General features: G+C 47.5%; 1 protein-coding gene across 1 annotated transcript in view; it reads right to left on the reverse strand.

Annotated features, from left to right (window-relative positions):
- The window catches only part of syne2b (spectrin repeat containing, nuclear envelope 2b), a 137672-nt gene that overhangs the window by 51127 nt on the left and 68414 nt on the right, over positions 1–18131 (reverse strand). The window contains 11 exon segments of the mRNA XM_079752350.1: positions 53–253; positions 4051–4143; positions 6284–6388; positions 8732–9103; positions 9636–9788; positions 10516–10629; positions 11346–11531; positions 13370–13507; positions 14244–14420; positions 15790–15930; positions 16433–16579. Coding sequence (XP_079608476.1) covers positions 53–253; positions 4051–4143; positions 6284–6388; positions 8732–9103; positions 9636–9788; positions 10516–10629; positions 11346–11531; positions 13370–13507; positions 14244–14420; positions 15790–15930; positions 16433–16579 — 1827 coding nt within the window.

Here is an 18131-nt window from a genome sequence, read left to right on the forward strand (position 1 = left end):
GTGTGTGTGTGTGTGTGTTTGTGTGCATACATAGCGTGTGCCTGCCGCTTACCTGACAGGTGAGCAGCTGCTGCTTCACGCTAGTCTCCATGACGATTGAGGTGCCTGTGTGGGTTTCCGCGGCGACGCTGTGCAGGGGTCCCAGGCTGCGCTGGGCTCCGTGGAGCCAGTCCTCCAGCTGTCTGGTCCTCTCTCCCACCGTATGGATCCACGCCGGGCTGCTGGGGCCCGGCCCGGACCCTGCCACGGGGCCCTGGGACACACACACACACACACACACACACACACACACACACACACACACACACACACCTGAGTCCCGGAGGAGTTGTGAGGAGTCAGTTGTCTACGCTCAGCCCTGTTGACCTACTAATGAAGATCTGCCCACACAACCACACACAGACACGCACACTCACACACGCAGACACACACACACAAACTCACACTCTCAAATTCCTCGAGTTAACACGGTGGTTTACTTTCTGCGTCCTCTCTCCTATTTCTCCAATATTTCTCTCTCTCTCTCTCTTTCTCTCTCTCTCTCTCTCTCCCTCCCTCTCTCTCTCCCTCCCCCTCTCTCCTTCCCTCTCTCTCTCTGTCCTTCCTCCTCTCAGTCTCGTTCTCCACGTCGGCCATTTGTTTTGTTTTGATTCCTCGCTCCACCCACATGTCATACAAACCACTTCCTGGTACAGCAGCGACTCAGTGTGAGAGAGAGAGAGGGAGAGGGGGAGGGAGAGAGAGGAAAAGAGTTAAGAGTCCTCAGGTTGCAGGGGCGGAGCTAGGTCATGTGACTCCTACTACTGGAGTCCCTCATTATTTACTTTACTGTCTCTCTGTTTGTCTGTCTGCATCTACCTGTATGTCCATATACCTGTCTGTAGGTCTGTCTATCTACCTGTATGTCCATGTACCTATCTATACCTGTCTGTCCATTTACCTGTCTGTCTGTCTGTCTGTCTGTCTGTCTCTCTGGCCTCCTAGTGAGTGTGTGTGCACCAAGAGTTGAACACCTTAGGTCAACACAATAACGCTACCCCTCTAGATCGGCCAAGCCATCACACCTGTAGGTCAGAGGTGGGCGGGGCACGGACTCACCTTTACCTGTCCGCTAGTGAACTACTGTGCCCTACCTGCTAGGCTCCTTAAATGCTTGGCTGAAAGAATGATGTTTTGGTCTCCCCACCACGACCTATAGAGGCCTTTCACTCATATAAATCTATTATGTATGTGTATCACTCCTTAGTCATTTAGGAAACGCTTTTATCCAAAGCGACTTACTTATTATATATTATATACTTATTATATATTACTACTTATAGAGCAGCAGGTAGGGGTTGGTTTGCATTTTGCTCTGGGAGGCCTACAGGTAGACTGTAGACACATGGGATCGAACCCAGAACCGGTTTTGACTGGGAGTCGATCGGCCCTGACCAGAGTATGGGGACAGGGACCAGTGTGGGTTTGGACCAGAGGAGGGCTGGGCCGGGGTCTACATCGGGGGACCAGAGCCTGCTCGGTACGCTCACCAGGGCAGCACGCAGGCCACCCTTGTCCTTCAGGGGGGGGTCTTGGGAAGCGACCCGGTCCGTACCTCGGACCGGAGCGGTTGCCGTTGACTCCGCCTCTGTGCGCGCGCCCCTGTCCTGAGAGTGTGTGTCTGGCGTGTGTGTCTCAGGGGTGTGTACGTCGGTAGTGTGTGTATGGGCTATGTGTTGGTCGGGAGTGTGTGTGTCATGTGTGGCTGTGTCGGTAGTGTGTGTGTCGGGTGTGCGTGTGTCATGAGAGTGTGTGACTGGAATGTGTGTGTCAGGTATGTGTGCATCAATTGTTTCTGGGCCAGGTGTGTGTGCTGTGTGTGTTGTGTGTCTGTCAGGTGTGTGTGGTGTGTGCCCGACAGGTGTGTGTGTTGTGTGTCCGTCACGTGTGTCTGGTGTGTGTGATGTATGTCTGTCAGGTGTGTGTGTTGTGTGTCCTTCAGGTGTGTGTGGCGTCTGTGTTTTGTGTGTGTCATGTGTGTGCGGCTTCTGTGCTGTGTGTGCGGCAGGTGTGTGTGTCTCCAGTCCCTCGGGCCCCCCGTGTCCCACCAAGCGCTCCTGACACAGAGAGACAGACGAGGAGGGGTCACTGGGAGGGTTTATTACGTCAGGGCGCTCACTGGGAGGGGTGCAAATCAAACACACACAAGTCTAGGAACAGCTCGCTGTCTACGGCACTGTACTAGTAATGTGTACTAGTAATGTGCACAAGTAATTTGTACTAGTAATGTGTACTAGTAATGTGCACTAGTAATGTGTACTAGTAATGTGCACACTACTAGTAATGTGTTCTAGTAATGTGTACTAGTAATGTGTAATAGCATTGTGTACTAGTAATGTGTACTAGTAATGTGCACAGTACTAGTAATGTGTACTAGTAATGTGTACTATTATTGTGTACTAGTAATGTGTACTAGTAATGTGCACAGTACTAGTAATGTGTTCTAGTAATGTGTACTAGTAATGTGTACTAGTAATGTGTAATAGCATTGTGTACTAGTAATGTGTACTAGTAATGTGTACTAGTATTCTGTACTAGTTATGTGTACTAGTAATCTGTACTAGAAATCTGTACTAATGTGTACTAGTAATGTGTACTAGTAATGCGTATTGGTAATGTGTACTAGTAATGCGTAGGAGTACCGGGCAGTACAGAAAGCAGCAGTAGCAGGAAGTAAAATCAAATCAAAGTCAAATTGTTTTATTAAACCCAGACGGCCGCTGAACAGTTCAGGTCATGCACGTTAATGAAACTAACCAGCACGCATCTGTCCCCTGGCCGAAGACCTTGCCACACATTTCATGCTAAGAACATTAAATTTTGAGCTTAATTTCCGGATATTTGGGGTGGATTAGACTGCAGTTGCAAATCAAAACACTTTTATTACTTTATCAAAATGTTGGGTTCCGGGGACATCTGTGTCCTCAGGAGACACAGAGAAGATGCAAGGTTTTCGCCGGGGCACAGATACCTGCTATTGTCCGCTTCGTTTAAGCAGAAAGGAAGGATTTGTGCTGTAAAATATAGACTGTGATTTTTCTGATTCCTGTTCCTAATGGTTCCTGCTTGCCTGTGTTTATAGATTAACCAAAAAGAGCGTAGTAAACCAATTAATCAGATCAGTGAAAGTGTTCATTAATAAAATTAAGATCTTCGTCTTACAAAAATTGGATGCATATTTGAAGTTGATTAGGGGACATCTTTAACAGATTATCACAGCATTTGCAAATAGTTTAGATATTTGTCTGAAAAACAGCATTCTCCATCAAACTCGCATCATACTTCATAAGACAGGGTTCACAAATGTGACTATTAGTACAATTGGTGTCGATATAAATTGTTTTTATTATAATTATTGTGAAACACAGTACACCAGTAGAGTTAAAGTCCATGCAAATCAATGACATAAACTTATAAACATGTTCATGCTAAATACACATGTGTCATTCATCTCTAGTCTCTCTCTATTTTTCTCTTTGGTGTATATAGCGTACTGTCGCTTTAACCAGTAGCTCTTCAAGTAGGCAAAACAAAAGATATTCAGGCTTGTGTTGCCGTCGGATTCAAAGGAACTCAAGTCCAAGTGAAATAAATGAATCTATATTAATACAAATAAAATAATCTCATGTAAACATAGGAGCTGGCTTTAGGAGCTTGCACAAAAAAAAGACCTGGGAGTCCTCTTGCCGTGTAAGAGCACTGACGGAAGAGAGAGGAGGGAGAGAGGCAGAGAGGGAGAGAGGGAGAGAGGGAGAGAGCGAGAGGCAAAACCAAGGAGCCAGCAGAGTTCTACAACTTGTTCTACGAGGCGCTCTAGGAGAGCTCTAGAAGAGTTCTAGAGGTCGAGGTGTGAAAAGCTCTGAGGATGAGCTCTAGGAGGGAGCGTGAGAGGTCTGGAAGGTTCTAGAGCGGTCTGCGTGGGCTACAGGGGGGGGGGGTCTAGGAGACCACGCAGCGTTGCTGGGCGGCCAGCTCGGGGTCGGGGGGGGCGGTAGACGATGATGTGTTTACCATTCTCCGGGGCTGGCTCTGGGTCCGCACCGTGCCCAGCGGCCGTGGGGGGGTGCCCGACTCGCTGGGCCCCTCGGACCGGGCCCCCGCACCCTGGGGAAGAGCAGGCGGAGGTTTAGGGTACGGTTTCACCCGCCCTGGAGGAGGGATCCCTCTTCTGGGGTCTTCTCAACGTACCTTCTCCTTTAAGTCCGTTACAGGGCTGAGGTCAGGGGGTGTGGTCTAATGAGGGTTAGGGGTGTGGTCTGATGATGGTTAGGGGGTGTGGTCTAATGAGGGTTAGGGGGTGTGGTCTAATGAGGGTTAGGGGGTGTGGTCTGATGAGGGTTAGGGGTGTGGTCTGATGATGGTTAGGGGGTGTGGTCTAATGAGGGTTAGGGGGTGTGGTCTGATGAGGGTTAGGGGTGTGGTCTAATGAGGGTTAGGGGGTGTGGTCTAATGAGGGTTAGGGGGTGTGGTCTGATGAGGGTTAGGGGTGTGGTCTGATGAGGGTTAGGGGTGTGGTCTGATGATGGTTAGGGGGTGTGGTCTAATGAGGGTTAGGGGGTGTGGTCTGATGAGGGTTAGGGGTGTGGTCTGATGATGGTTAGGGGGTGTGGACTAATGAGGGTTAGGGGGTGTGGTCTGATGAGGGTAAGGGGGTGTGGTCTAATGAGGGTTAGGGGGTGTGGTCTGATGAGGGTTAGGGGTGTGGTCTGATGAGGGTAAGGGGGTGTGGTCTAATGAGGGTTAGGGGGTGTGGTCTGATGAGGGTTAGGGGTGTGGTCTGATGATGGTTAGGGGGTGTGGTCTAATGAGGGTTAGGTGGTGTGGTCTGATGAGGGTTAGGGGTGTGGTCTGATGAAGGTTAGGGGGTGTGGTCTAATGAGGGTTAGGGGGTGTGGTCTGATGAGGGTTAGGGGTGTGGTCTAATGAGGGTTAGGGGGTGTGGTCTGATGAGGGTTAGGGGTGTGGTCTGATGATGGTTAGGGGGTGTGGTCTAATGAGGGTTAGGGGGTGTGGTCTGATGAGGGTTAGGGGTGTGGTCTGATGATGGTTAGGGGGTGTGGTCTAATGAGGGTTAGGGGTGTGGTCTGATGATGGTTAGGGGGTGTGGTCTAATGAGGGTTAGGGGGTGTGGTCTGATGAGGGTTAGGGGTGTGGTCTAATGAGGGTTAGGGGGTGTGGTCTGATGAGGGTTAGGGGTGTGGTCTGATGATGGTTAGGGGGTGTGGTCTAATGAGGGTTAGGGGGTGTGGTCTAATGAGGGTTAGGGGGTGTGGTCTGATGAGGGTAAGGGGGTGTGGTCTAATGAGGGTTAGGGGGTGTGGTCTAATAAGGGATAGGGGGTGTGGTCTATTGAGGGTTAGGGGGTGTGGTCTGATGAGGGTTAGGGGTGTGGTCTGATGATGGTTAGGGGGTGTGGTCTAATGAGGGTTAGGGGGTGTGGTCTGATGAGGGTTAGGGGTGTGGTCTAATGAGGGTTAGGGGGTGTGGTCTGATGAGGGTTAGGGGTGTGGTCTGATAATGGTTAGGGGGTGTGGTCTAATGAGGGTTAGGGGGTGTGGTCTGATGAGGGTAAGGGGGTGTGGTCTAATGAGGGTTAGGGGGTGTGGTCTGATGAGGGTTAGGGGTGTGGTCTGATGATGGTTAGGGGGTGTGGTCTATTGAGGGTTAGGGGTGTGGTCTATTGAGGGTTGGGGGTGTGGTATAATGAGCGTTGGGGAGTATAATGTGGGGCCTCTTAAGTGAATGAAATATGGGATGGATTGCTCAAATGAGGTACACTTGTTCTGCTGTCGTTCACGTGTCACTTCCTGTCTCATAGAGGAGGGTCATGTTGAGGTCCCACCCAGGTCCTGACTCATGAAATGGTTTATATTATAAAGACTTTCTTTGGATTGTTATTTATTTGTTATTGGGTTAGAACAGACCATACACAATGACCAAATGGTTAAAATTCATGCCCAATTTGAGTTAGGATCAGCAAGTTTTTCTAACACGAGTACCAATAAAGTTATTATAATTATTACACACTTGGATTCAATCAGCCGTTGTTCTGTTTTAGTTCCTGTTAGTTCTGTTTTGGTTTCTGTTAGTTCTGTTTTGGTTTCTGTTTCCACAGCAACCAATTAAGCGATACCCCAATCAGGCAATTTGTGACCAATCAGAACGGTTGTCGCCACTGAACCAATCCCAGAGGGCCAGGGTCATACTCTGAGTAACGAGATGAACCCAGGTGTTGGTGCGTTACCTCTCTCTCTCCAGGTGTGGAGTCAGTCGAGCCAGCGGTGGCCAGCTGCTGTCCTGCAGGTGCTGGGGCCGCCCCACCCTCCACTGTCTCGGTATCCGTGGCAACCTGTTACCCAGCAACACCAGAAGGGAAAGTTAACATATTCAAAACTCTGCCTGAGCTTACCTGAGTAAATATACAAATGGGTTGTGGGTGTGTGCGTGTGGTTGTGTGTGCTAGCGTAGGTGAGCGTTTGTGTGCGTGTGTGTGTTTGCTAGTGTCTCTGAGTGTGTGTGTGTGTGTGCTAGCGTCTGTGAGCGTGTGAGCGTGTGTGCGTGTGTGTGTGTGTGTTTGAGCTAGCTTCTGCAAGTGTGTATGTGCGTGTGGGCTAGTGTTTGCTAGAAAAGTGAGCTTCAGTGTGTGTGCGCGGGTATGTATGTGTGCTAGCTTCTGTGAGCATGTATGCATCTGTGTGTGCGTGTGTGAGCATGTGTGTGAGCGTCTGTGTGGGTGTGTGTGCTATGTTCTATGAACGTGTGTGTACTATTTTACAGCATAACAACTCAAACATTGTTCTCTACTGCCCTCCAGAGGAAGAACCAAATCCACAAATGTTTTGCACCGAAGAGAGAGAAGAGGAGAGGAGAGAACAAAAGGGAGGATGCCCTTTGACCCTCACGGCGGGGGTTAGAGAAACACCTTGGACCAATCACATGCGAGCAGCGAGGAGCGATTTGAAGGACACGGTTAGCGACAAAGATGGACAGAGGAAGTTGTCAGCAGTGAGACAGGAAGAAGGGATTAGCGAACATCATGATGAGGTATTGTGGGTTAATTGGATGTTTCTCACGTCAGAGGGATTAGGATAGCTTTTGAATATTCAGGACACATCAATCTTAAATATCACACCAATTCTCTTCTCTTTATAATCTAGTGAATTGTTTCAAGAACAGGCCCAAAACCCACTTCTGATACAGGATGAAAGTGTTTTCGGTCTGTAAATAGACTCAGGTTTTATTATAAGATGACTATTTTCAATTCCCGGAATTCATGACACCCACAAAGTAAGTGATGAGTCACTGAAAGATAGTGAGGTTCCCCCACACAGGAAGTGATGTCACCAAAACGATGCGTCGGACATCTTTACCTCAGAGTTAATGCCCAGAAAAACTTCCAAGAGCCACCAGAGAAGTCTTTCTCCTTCTCCCTCACACCCTCCCGCCTCCCCCCTCTCTTCCTTCTTCCCCTCCTCCTTCTTCCCCTCCTTTCCGGCCTGGAGCAGGCCGGCATTGCCCTGTTGCCATGGAGACAGTGGCGTGTGCAGGCAAGGTCAGACAAGGTCACTTGGCCAAGACAGTTACATACAGTGTATGAAATATGATGAAACAAGACCTATGAAATATCATCATGACGTTTGCACAGTAAACTGGACTCATACAAACTCACAGGTCAAAGTTTATCCACACTTAAAGGTGCGGTAGGTTACATTTAACAGCTAATATTTGAGTGTCGTTTGTTGGAAATGCCATGGCCATACGTCAGCTATTGGTTGACTGCTGGTCTTTATGAGAACTTTGAAGACCCCTCTTCCATCCTATTTGACCAATCAGGAGCAGAGAGGGAGTGGCCGTTTTTGGGGCCGATTAGTTTCAACCTCTCGCTCTCATCTGCTCTCTTGAATCTTACCTACATCAGCTTCAAACCTCTTAATGGACTCAAAAGGCACATGCGGATGAAGTCCCTTTGATTTCCACTTGCATGTTAGTTAGCAAAAGCTTTAGCCAGCCGCAGTGTTTGTGTACAGTTTGTTCCTATAGTTTGTCATTTTTACAACAGTAACTCAACTGCACACAAACCTATTAATCCATACGTGTTCTTATGGATTAATAGAAAGCAGAGACCACGGGACATTCAGTGGCCCTTCTGATGCTGTGGAAGAGAGTAGAATATGAAGCAGCCGTTCCAGACTGGCTCTGAAATGTGAGCCCTGACACAATAATGAAAATGATGGACAATAACACGCAGAACACGACCCTGTTTATGGCGGCTGTGTTCCGTGTTCCGGACCTCCAGCCATCTACAGGCCTCTCCTGTGTGTGGTCCAGTGTGTGTGGAGGATGGCTGGCTTGACCAGCCTGGTCCCAGTCAGACCGACTGCCCTGTGGGGCTTGGTGAGGCTGCCCAGCAAGCCGTCCTCCACACACACTCCACAGACAGCCTGGGGAGTGTTTCTCAAACTTTGAAATCAACAATGCTCCAATAAAAAACGGATAATACGAAGCACGGTTTCGGGGATCAAAGATGCCGTAGACATGAATACGCTCCATTCGACACACGTTCTTTACATCGGTAAATTAGGACCGCATAATTCAGACTTCCGTCTAAAACGGCCTTTCCGAGTGAGGCGAGAAAACCAATCGGAGCGACCCAATCAAAACAGCCGCTGGGAGCTCGTCCCGCCCCTTTTACCTGCGAGGGGGCGTGTCCTGTGACCAGCCTCTGGTCAGGTGACGCCTGCTGCACGGTCTGCAGGGTCGCCCCCGACCACGTCAGCACGTCCTGCTCCAGGTGGGCGACGCGGATCACACCCGGGTCGGCGCTGTCCGGCTGGGGGGCCGCAGTGCTGGGTCTGGGGTCCGGAGTGTCCCTCTGGGGGGTCGCAGTGCTGGGTCTGGGGTCCGGAGTGTCCCTCTGGGGGGTCGCAGTGCTGGGTCTGGGGTCCGGGATGTCCGGCTTGGGGGCCACGAAGCTGGGTCGGGGTTCCGGAGTGTCCCTCTGGGGGTCTGCGGCTTTGGACGGGGTCGGGGTGGGGGGCTGCTGGAGGAAGAGAGCAGGAATCCTCTGTAGGAGACAAGGGAGGAGATAAGGTAAGGTCATGTAGGAGACAAGGGAGGAGATAAGGTAAGGTCATGTAGGAGACAAGAGGAGATACGGTAAGGTGAGACAATGTAGGCGATAAGTTAAAAGAGAGAGCAGAGGTAAGAGATTAGGCGGAGACTCAAGCAGGGAAGAGATGATAATGCAGAATTTAAGCTAAGATACATTAAATAGGATAATGCAGGAGATAAAGTAAGGTAAGATAATGTCGCACATAAGGGAGGAGATAAGGCATATTCGATGATGAAGAAGAAGCTAAGGTAGGAGATGAGGTAGGAGTTAGGGCCGAACAAATAGTCAAGCCGTATCAAACACACTTTAAGTGTGCACATCCTTAGATTAACAACCATTCTTCGTATCGTGAGTGTTCTATTAAAATCTAATCTAATCCGAGGGTCATTTCAGCTTGAAGCTCAACAAGTCGACCGTGGACGAGGTCCTGACTGGCCCAGCCGTCCGCAGCGGGCTGTCCTGTGTGCTAGGGAGGAGCGCTGACCTTCTCCAGCTCCATGAGCAGCGTCTGGAGCTGGTCCACCACGCCAAACACCGCCAGGGTCGCCTCCAGCGGCTCGGGGAGGCCCAGGTCAGGCCTGCACCGCTGGATCTCCACCACCGTCGTCCGCATGCACTGGATCCTCTCCTCGATCACCTGGAGGCAAGGGGGACCACCGGGGAGAAGGCTTATTGATAACCACCGCCCGGTATTGATCACACTGGTGATTATTGATGCTGTCTTATGATCGCACTTATTGGGTTGGTTATGCTTAATATTGATCAGGCGTATTGAGTATACTGATGTATTGGCTACTAATGGAACACATTTGTCAATCTGAACTAGTAATCAGGAAATATCTACATGTTCTGTTTATTTCTCATGTCCTACTTCTATATATGTGTACTTAAATACTTAAATGCTACATTTCCTGTTTATTTTAACGTGTACTTCATGTGTGATTCTTGTGTACGTCCTGTATATTCACTGTGTCATTCTTGTGTATTTTCCTGTGTACTTCCTGTATAGGTCACGTGGACTTCCTGTGTACTTCGTGTACATTTAACGTGTACTTCCTGTATGCTCCCTGTATAGGTCACGTTGACTTCCTGCGTATTTCCTGTATAGGCCACGTCTTCTTCCTGTATAGGTCACGTAGACTTCCTGTGTACTTCCTGTATAGGTCAGGTGTTCTTCCTGTATAGGTCACGTAGACTTCCTGCGTACTTCCTGTATAGGTCAGGTGTTCTTCCTGTATAGGTCACGTAGACTTCCTGCGTACTTCCTGTATAGGTCACCTCTTCTTCCTGCGTACTTCCTGTATAGGTCAGGTGGACTTCCTGCGTACTTCCTGAACAGGCCAGGTGTTCTTCCTGTGTCCTACCTTGAGGCTGTCCTCTCGGGGGCTGGGTAGGGTCTCTGGAGAGGACAGCAGCGCTCTGATCTCAGACACGTTCCTCTCCATGCTCCTCACCTCCGTCTCTATCGCCTCCACCTCCTGCACACAACAGCACACAGTGAGAGATGCACTCTTCAATCATTCAGCCAGCCAGACAGCCAGCCAGACAGCAAAACAACCAGACAGACAGACAGACAGACAGACAGACACACCGACTGACTGACTGACAGTAAGATGCCAGTCAGTGTCAGACATTCATTCAGCCAGTCAGACAGCCAGCCAGACAGCAAAACAACCAGACAGACAGACAGGCAGACAGACAGGCAGACAGACAGACAGACAGTAGGCCAGTCAGCCAGCCAGACAATAAGATGCCAGTCAGAGGGTTAGTTAATCAGTCAGTCAGTCAGTCAGTCAGTCAGTCAGTCAGTCAGTCAGTCAGTCAGTCAGTCAGTCAGTCAGTCAGTCAGACAGACAGACAGACAGACAGACAGACAGACAGACAGACAGACAGAAAGAAGGAGGCCAGTCAGCCAGTCAGAGGGCCAGTCAGACAGTCAGAGGGCCAGTCAGACCAGTCAGAGAACCAGTCAGCCAGTCAGAGGGCCAGTCAGCCAGTCAGAGGGCCAGTCAGACAGACAGACAGACAGGCAGTAATAGGTCAGTCAGTCAGCCAGTCAGAGGGCCAGTCAGCCAGTCAGAGGGCCAGTCAGACCAGTCAGAGAACCAGTCAGCCAGCGAGAGGGCCAGTCAGCCAGTCAGAGGGCCAGTCAGCCGGCAGGGCAGCCAGTCCGCCGGGCCGGTGCAGGACTCACGGCGGCGGTGTGCTCCAGCTGAGCGAGCGGCGCCGTGAAGCTGTCCTGGGCGGCGGCCACGTGGGCGTCGGCCTGGTCCAGCTGCTGCCGCAGCACCCTGACGTCACAGACCCCCGCCATGCCCTCCAGCACGCCGCCCAGGCCCTGCAGGCTGGAGCGGATGTGCTGAGAGTCCTCCAGAACCATCTGGAACACGGAGCGGAGAGATAGAGCGAGACACGCAGAGGAATAGGGATAGAGATATATACATAGAGAGTGACATAAGGTAAGGTATAGGGATAGAGATATATACATAGAGAGTGACATACGGTAAGGTATAGGGATAGATATATAAATATATATAGAGAGAGTGACATAAAGTAAGGTATAGGGATAGAGATATATACATAGAGTGACATAAGTTAAGGTATAGGGATAGATATATATATATATATAGAGAGAGTAACATAAAGTAAGGTATAGGGATAGAGATATATACATAGAGAGTGACGTAAGGTAAGGTATAGGGATAGATATATATATATAGAGAGAGTGACATAAAGTAAGGTATAGGGAAGAGATATATACATAGAGAGTGACATAAGGTAAGGTATAGGGATAGAGATATATAGATAGTGACATTAGTTAAGGTATAGGGATAGATATATATATAGAGAGAGTGACATAAAGTAAGGTATAGGGATAGAGATATATATATATAGAGAGTGACATAAAGTAAGGTATAGGGATAGAGATATATACATAGAGAGTGACATAAGGTAAGGTATAGGGATATATATATATATATATAGAGAGTGACATAAAGTAAGGTATAGGGATAGAGATATATACATAGAGAGTGACATAAGGTAAGGTATAGGGATAGATATATATATATATATAGAGAGAGTGACATAAAGTAAGGTATAGGGATAGAGATATATACATAGAGTGACATAAGTTAAGGTATAGGGATAGATATATATATATAGAGAGAGTAACATAAAGTAAGGTATAGGGATAGAGATATATACATAGAGAGTGACATAAGATAAGGTATAGGGATAGATATATATATAGAGAGAGAGTGACATAAAGTAAGGTATAGGGATAGAGATATATACATAGAGAGTGACATAAGGTAAGGTATAGGGATAGAGATATATAGATAGTGACATTAGTTAAGGTATAGGGATAGATATATATATAGAGAGAGTGACATAAAGTAAGGTATAGGGATAGAGATATATATATATAGAGAGTGACATAAAGTAAGGTATAGGGATAGAGATATATACATAGAGAGTGACATAAGGTAAGGTATAGGGATAGAGATGTATATATATAGAGAGTGACATAAAGTAAGGTATAGGGATAGAGATATATACATAGAGAGTGACATAAGGTAAGGTATAGGGATAGATATATATATATATATAGAGAGAGTGACATAAAGTAAGGTATAGGGATAGAGATATATACATAGAGTGACATAAGTTAAGGTATAGGGATAGATATATATATATAGAGAGAGTAACATAAAGTAAGGTATAGGGATAGAGATATATACATAGAGAGTGACATAAGGTAAGGTATAGGGATAGATATATATATAGAGTGACATAAAGTAAGGTATAGGGATAGAGATATATACATAGAGAGTGACATAAGGTAAGGTATAGGGATAGAGATATATAGATAGTGACATAAGTTAAGGTATAGGGATAGATATATATATAGAGAGAGTGACATAAAGTAAGGTATAGGGATATATATATATATATAGAGAGAGTGATATAAATTAAGGTATAGAGATAGAGATATATATAGTTATATATATATATATATATATATTATATGAATAAAAAAAGAATAACAAGATGGAGATATTTAGATGTAGATATTTAGACATAAATGTATATATAAATACAGCTATGGATATATAGAAATAGATGCTGATATTAACATATCGGTGTGGATATAGAGGGATAAAGCTTTAGATACATGAAGTTGTAGATATGAGTGGGGAGCGTGTGCGTGCGCACCTTGAGGGCGTGCACGTGGCTGAGCAGGCACTTGGCGGAGGTGTAGGAGCAGGGCGAGGTGAGCCAGGTCTGGGCTTCCAGCAGCCAGACCCGGGAGCTTTTGATCATCTCCTGGTGCTGCTGGAGCCACGCTGGGATCTGAGGAGCACGCACACACACACACACACACACGTTAATACACACACACACACACACAGACACACACAGACACACACGTTAATACACACACACGTTAATACACACACACACACACAGACAGACACACACACACGTTAATACACACACACACACACGTTAATACACACACACACACACACACACACACACACAGACACACACACGTTAATACACACACACACACACACACACACACACACACACAGACACACACACACACGTTAATACACACACACACACACGTTAATACACACACACACACACGTTAATACACACACACACACGTTAATACACACACACACACACGTTAATACACACACACACACGTTAATACACACACACACACACACGTTAACACACCCACACACAGACACACACACCCCCCCCCCACACACACACACACACACGTTAACACACCCACACACACACAAGTTAACACACCCACACACACACGTTAACACACCCACACACACCATGTTAATACACACACACACACACACACATAAACACATACACTATTATCCAAACATAAACAGATACACACATGTACATAAATAAATTTAAATACACACACACACACACACACACACACACACACACACACACACACACACACACACACACACACATCTTTATCTATGTCAACATAAAATCATCCCCATTTCAAACAACTAATGGTTTTGTAGTTCTGTGGGACCTTGGACAGGAAGGCGGTGCGCTGCTCAGCCTGCTTGGCCAGCTGTGAGTGGACCTCCTGGACGGAGCTGAGCCTCTCCTGGAGCGCCAGCGCCTCCTCTGGCATCTCCAGGTACTGCAGCTCCACCTCCAGGGCGGCCAGGCAAGAGTGCCACACGTCTAGCTCATCCCACACACGCTGGAGAGACACACATGAACACGCACAAACACGCGGACACACACACACATGCGCACACGCACACAAACACACATTTGACGTCAACAAATCCCCAGTAACAGAGAGGGAATATCCGAAGACTACCCCTGCTGGTGACATTCAATTTGCTTGCTAAATGCGTCATTTTCGTAAAACACCATTGAGACGTTTTACGAAAATGACATGACAGGCTGTAAAGCAAAATAAAAGTCAGCATTTTTATTTATGATTGAAATATCTAGCTTTGAATGTAAGTAGTATCTAGACACGCATAAACACTTAACAAAACCATATATTTATTAATCCGTCTTAAATGGGTCGCAACTGTAGATAATTGTTTATTTCTAAAAAAGGCCAATGGGAAATCCAACAAGTTCCTCTTTCGGCTGTGGAATGCCACCACTAGATGAAGTAGCTTTTTACTTTCTCTCGCTATGGCAGCAGCACATGTGTGGCCTTAGGGGGCGCTGTTGGCTCTTGTACATCAGCACAGGCTCCTGTTCCTGTGGTTCAATGGGCAGGTTGGCACCCGTAGACCATTAAGTTGTTATTTATGTTTATTGATGTCCTGAAAGCGTTGATTAATGTGTGGTTAATGTTTATACTGTGTGATTCATGTTAATCCATGTGTATTTAGGGTTAACTCCTGTGTGATTACGTTCATTTCTGTGTTATTATGTTAACAACGTCCTTTTAATGTTAATCCATGTGTGGGAACTTGATTTGCTGGCGACTTGCCCTGGACATTGTGCTTCTGCGTGTGGCATAACCCAAACAAGTCTGACTGTAATCCTACCTTTTAAAACAAGTCTCACTGTATTCAGCGTCCATTGCGACACACTTTCCCCCACACCACTGAACCAGTGCGTCCCACTGAGGTTTTACCCCGAGCTCCCTACCGATGTCAGGACCGCAGAGTCGCTCACCAGCTTCCGCAAAAGACTCAAAACTCACCTGTTCAGAGTTCATCTCGACTCTGCATAGAAACCAATGCACAGCCACCATTGAATGTTGTACGTCCTGGCACTTGTACATTGCACTTATTCAAGGTACTTAATTGTGTAGCATCTACAGTAGCTGCTATCGCTGCTTTACACGGGGAATGGGTTAGCCTAGCGATTGTAATACTTGCACTTGGTTCTATGAACGTCTTTACTGTACCGACAGCGATATATTGTTTCACTTCTTATGCCAAATGTACTTATTGTAACAAATGCACTTATTGTAAGTCGCTTTGGATAAAAGCGTCTGCTAAATGCCCTAAATGTAAATGTAAATGTACCCCTCCATGGACGGACAGAGACGGGTTTGGGGGGGACGGGTCGAGGAGGGCCCCGGGGCCCCTACTCACTTTCTGGGTGCGCTCGGCCTCCGCCACGCTGGGGCTCCTCTGCTCTAGCCTCTCGCCGACCGAGCCCAGGCCGGCCCGGATCTCCGCCAGCTTGGAGCCCAGCCGGTGCAGCGGGCCGCTGCGCTCCACCGCCTCGGCCACCTGAGGACCCCCACAGGGACAGGTATCAGGACCCCGGGGGGGACTCACTGCCTGTCTGTCGGCTCTAGCTGATTGTTTCATGAGGTGATTCCATTCTGTGGTCACGTGAATTGGTGCTGGAACCAGTCTCTCTCTCTCTCTCTCTCTCTCTCTCTATCCAACATCCATCTCTTTCTCTATTGAAGCAGTCCTAGGTGAGCAAACTTTTGAACTTTTGAAAGGAGGTGGATCTAATTGGTTGTGTGTTGAAGGTGGATCACTGTGTGTTAATGGAGGGGACTTTCCTTTTTTCCCAGAATACAATAAATAGATGCAATAGATGTCAAAGCGTCAAAATGTCAGAACTAAAATAAATGCTTAAATGTCATCGGATAACATAATTAAACAGCCCTTCATTCCTGAAAAAAATCCAGGCGTTTAACTTAATTTTATGTTTAAAACGTTAATTTCAGAAGTTATGTTTTATATTTGTTTCAAAGTGTGGAACTTAAAGGAGTTATACCTTCACTTCCACTTCCTGTATGGAATGGTTCACTTCCTGTAGTTGGGTCTCCAGCTCCAGAGGAAGCGTGTCAGAGTACTTTGTCTTTAGGTTGTCCATGATGCTCTTCAGCAAAGCCTTCTGGGTAAGCAGCTGTCCAGGGATCTCCTGGGGCCAATCAGACCAGACATGTTAGGAGTGGAAGGACTGTTGGAGTGTGTGTGTTTGTGTGTGTGTGTGTGTGTATGTGTGTGTGTGTGTGTGTGTGTGTTTGTGTGTGTGTGTGTGTGTATGCATGCATGTATTTGTGAGTATGTTTGTGTGGAACGGAGAGAGTGATATAAATAGGAGAAGGATCATTTAAAATGATAATAAAATAAACCATTTTAAATGAGTATGTCTTAAAATGAGTCAGTCAAAGGTGCACACAAAGGCTGAATAAATTATCTTGTTAGCAACACCGTGATACACAGGCTTGTGTTGGTCTGTTAATATTAACCTGTTTCTCCTGAAAGTACATGTAAGTGGAACATGCTACAGCTAACCAACAGCCAAAATATTTCTACTTCCGTGTCTTGCTTCGCTCCCTTCAGGAATCTAAAGAGATAGATATTATATCGATTTAACGAAAATAGGCACTTTAAAAAAAGTAACAAGAGCAGCCTGATCCGTCGCTGTAGAACTTACTGCTCAACAGATTACACCGCCAGTCAACCCAGCCTGTCTCCCCTCTACCCTCACCCCTACACCCAGCCACCGTGTGGTCCACATGGTCCGGTCTCCCCGGGTCCAGCTCAGTGATCTAACAGACGGAGCTCCGACTGCGCAGTACAGGACGCGGACTACTGCAGACGCGGACAGGGGCGCCTCGGCACCAGCCTGGGAAACAGTGTGTGTGTCTGAACGTGTGTGTGTGTCTCTGTGTGCGTGCGTACGGTGCGCACTTTTGTGTGCGTACCGAGTGCGTGTGTGTCGGTGTGCGGGTGCTTTTGTTTGTAAGTGTCTGTTTTGAGCTGAATGAATGGGATTTGTGTGTGTGTGTGTGTGTGTGTGTGTGTGTGTGTGTGTGTGTGTGTGTGTGTGTGTGTGTGTGTGTGTGTGTATTACTGTGCGTTAGCATGCGTTGGACCTAGCGTAAAGGTCCAGTACTGAACTACCTCAAGGACCAGAGGGAGGATCCAATAACAGCAGAACAAAAGCTGTCTGGTACAAGGGGGGAGTCACCATCAGAGAGACCCTCTTCAAGGTGGAGGGGGGAGGATGGGGGAGTCACTATCAAAGAGACCCTCTTCAAGGTGGAGGGGGGAGGAGGGGGAGGAGGGAGGATGGGGGAGGAGGGAGTCACCGTCACAGATGGGGGGTGGGGGTGGTTCTGATTCCAACGGTTTCAACCGGTGTCTCTAACGCATAAACAAAGCCCTGCTTCAAACCCTCTCAACTGGGGTGTGTGTGTGTGTGTGTGTGTGTGTGTGTGTGTGTGTGTGTGTGTGTGTGTGTGTGTGTGTGTGTGTGTGTGTGCCTGCGTGCGTGCGTGCGAGCGAGCGAGTGTGTTGATTCGGTCTCTTATCCTTTTATTGGATGTTGCCAGTTAGATTCCATGTCCAATAGTTTTTCCAAAGTGTAACTTTGTGTGTTGGTCTAAAACCACTACAGAAAGGGAACAGTGTTTGCCTAAATGAGTTACCCATGCTAGCAAGAGAACAGAGTTTGCTTCAACGAG

This window comes from Pollachius pollachius, assembly GCF_949987615.1.
Source record: "Pollachius pollachius genome assembly, chromosome: 15".
Taxonomy (NCBI): domain Eukaryota; kingdom Metazoa; phylum Chordata; class Actinopteri; order Gadiformes; family Gadidae; genus Pollachius; species Pollachius pollachius.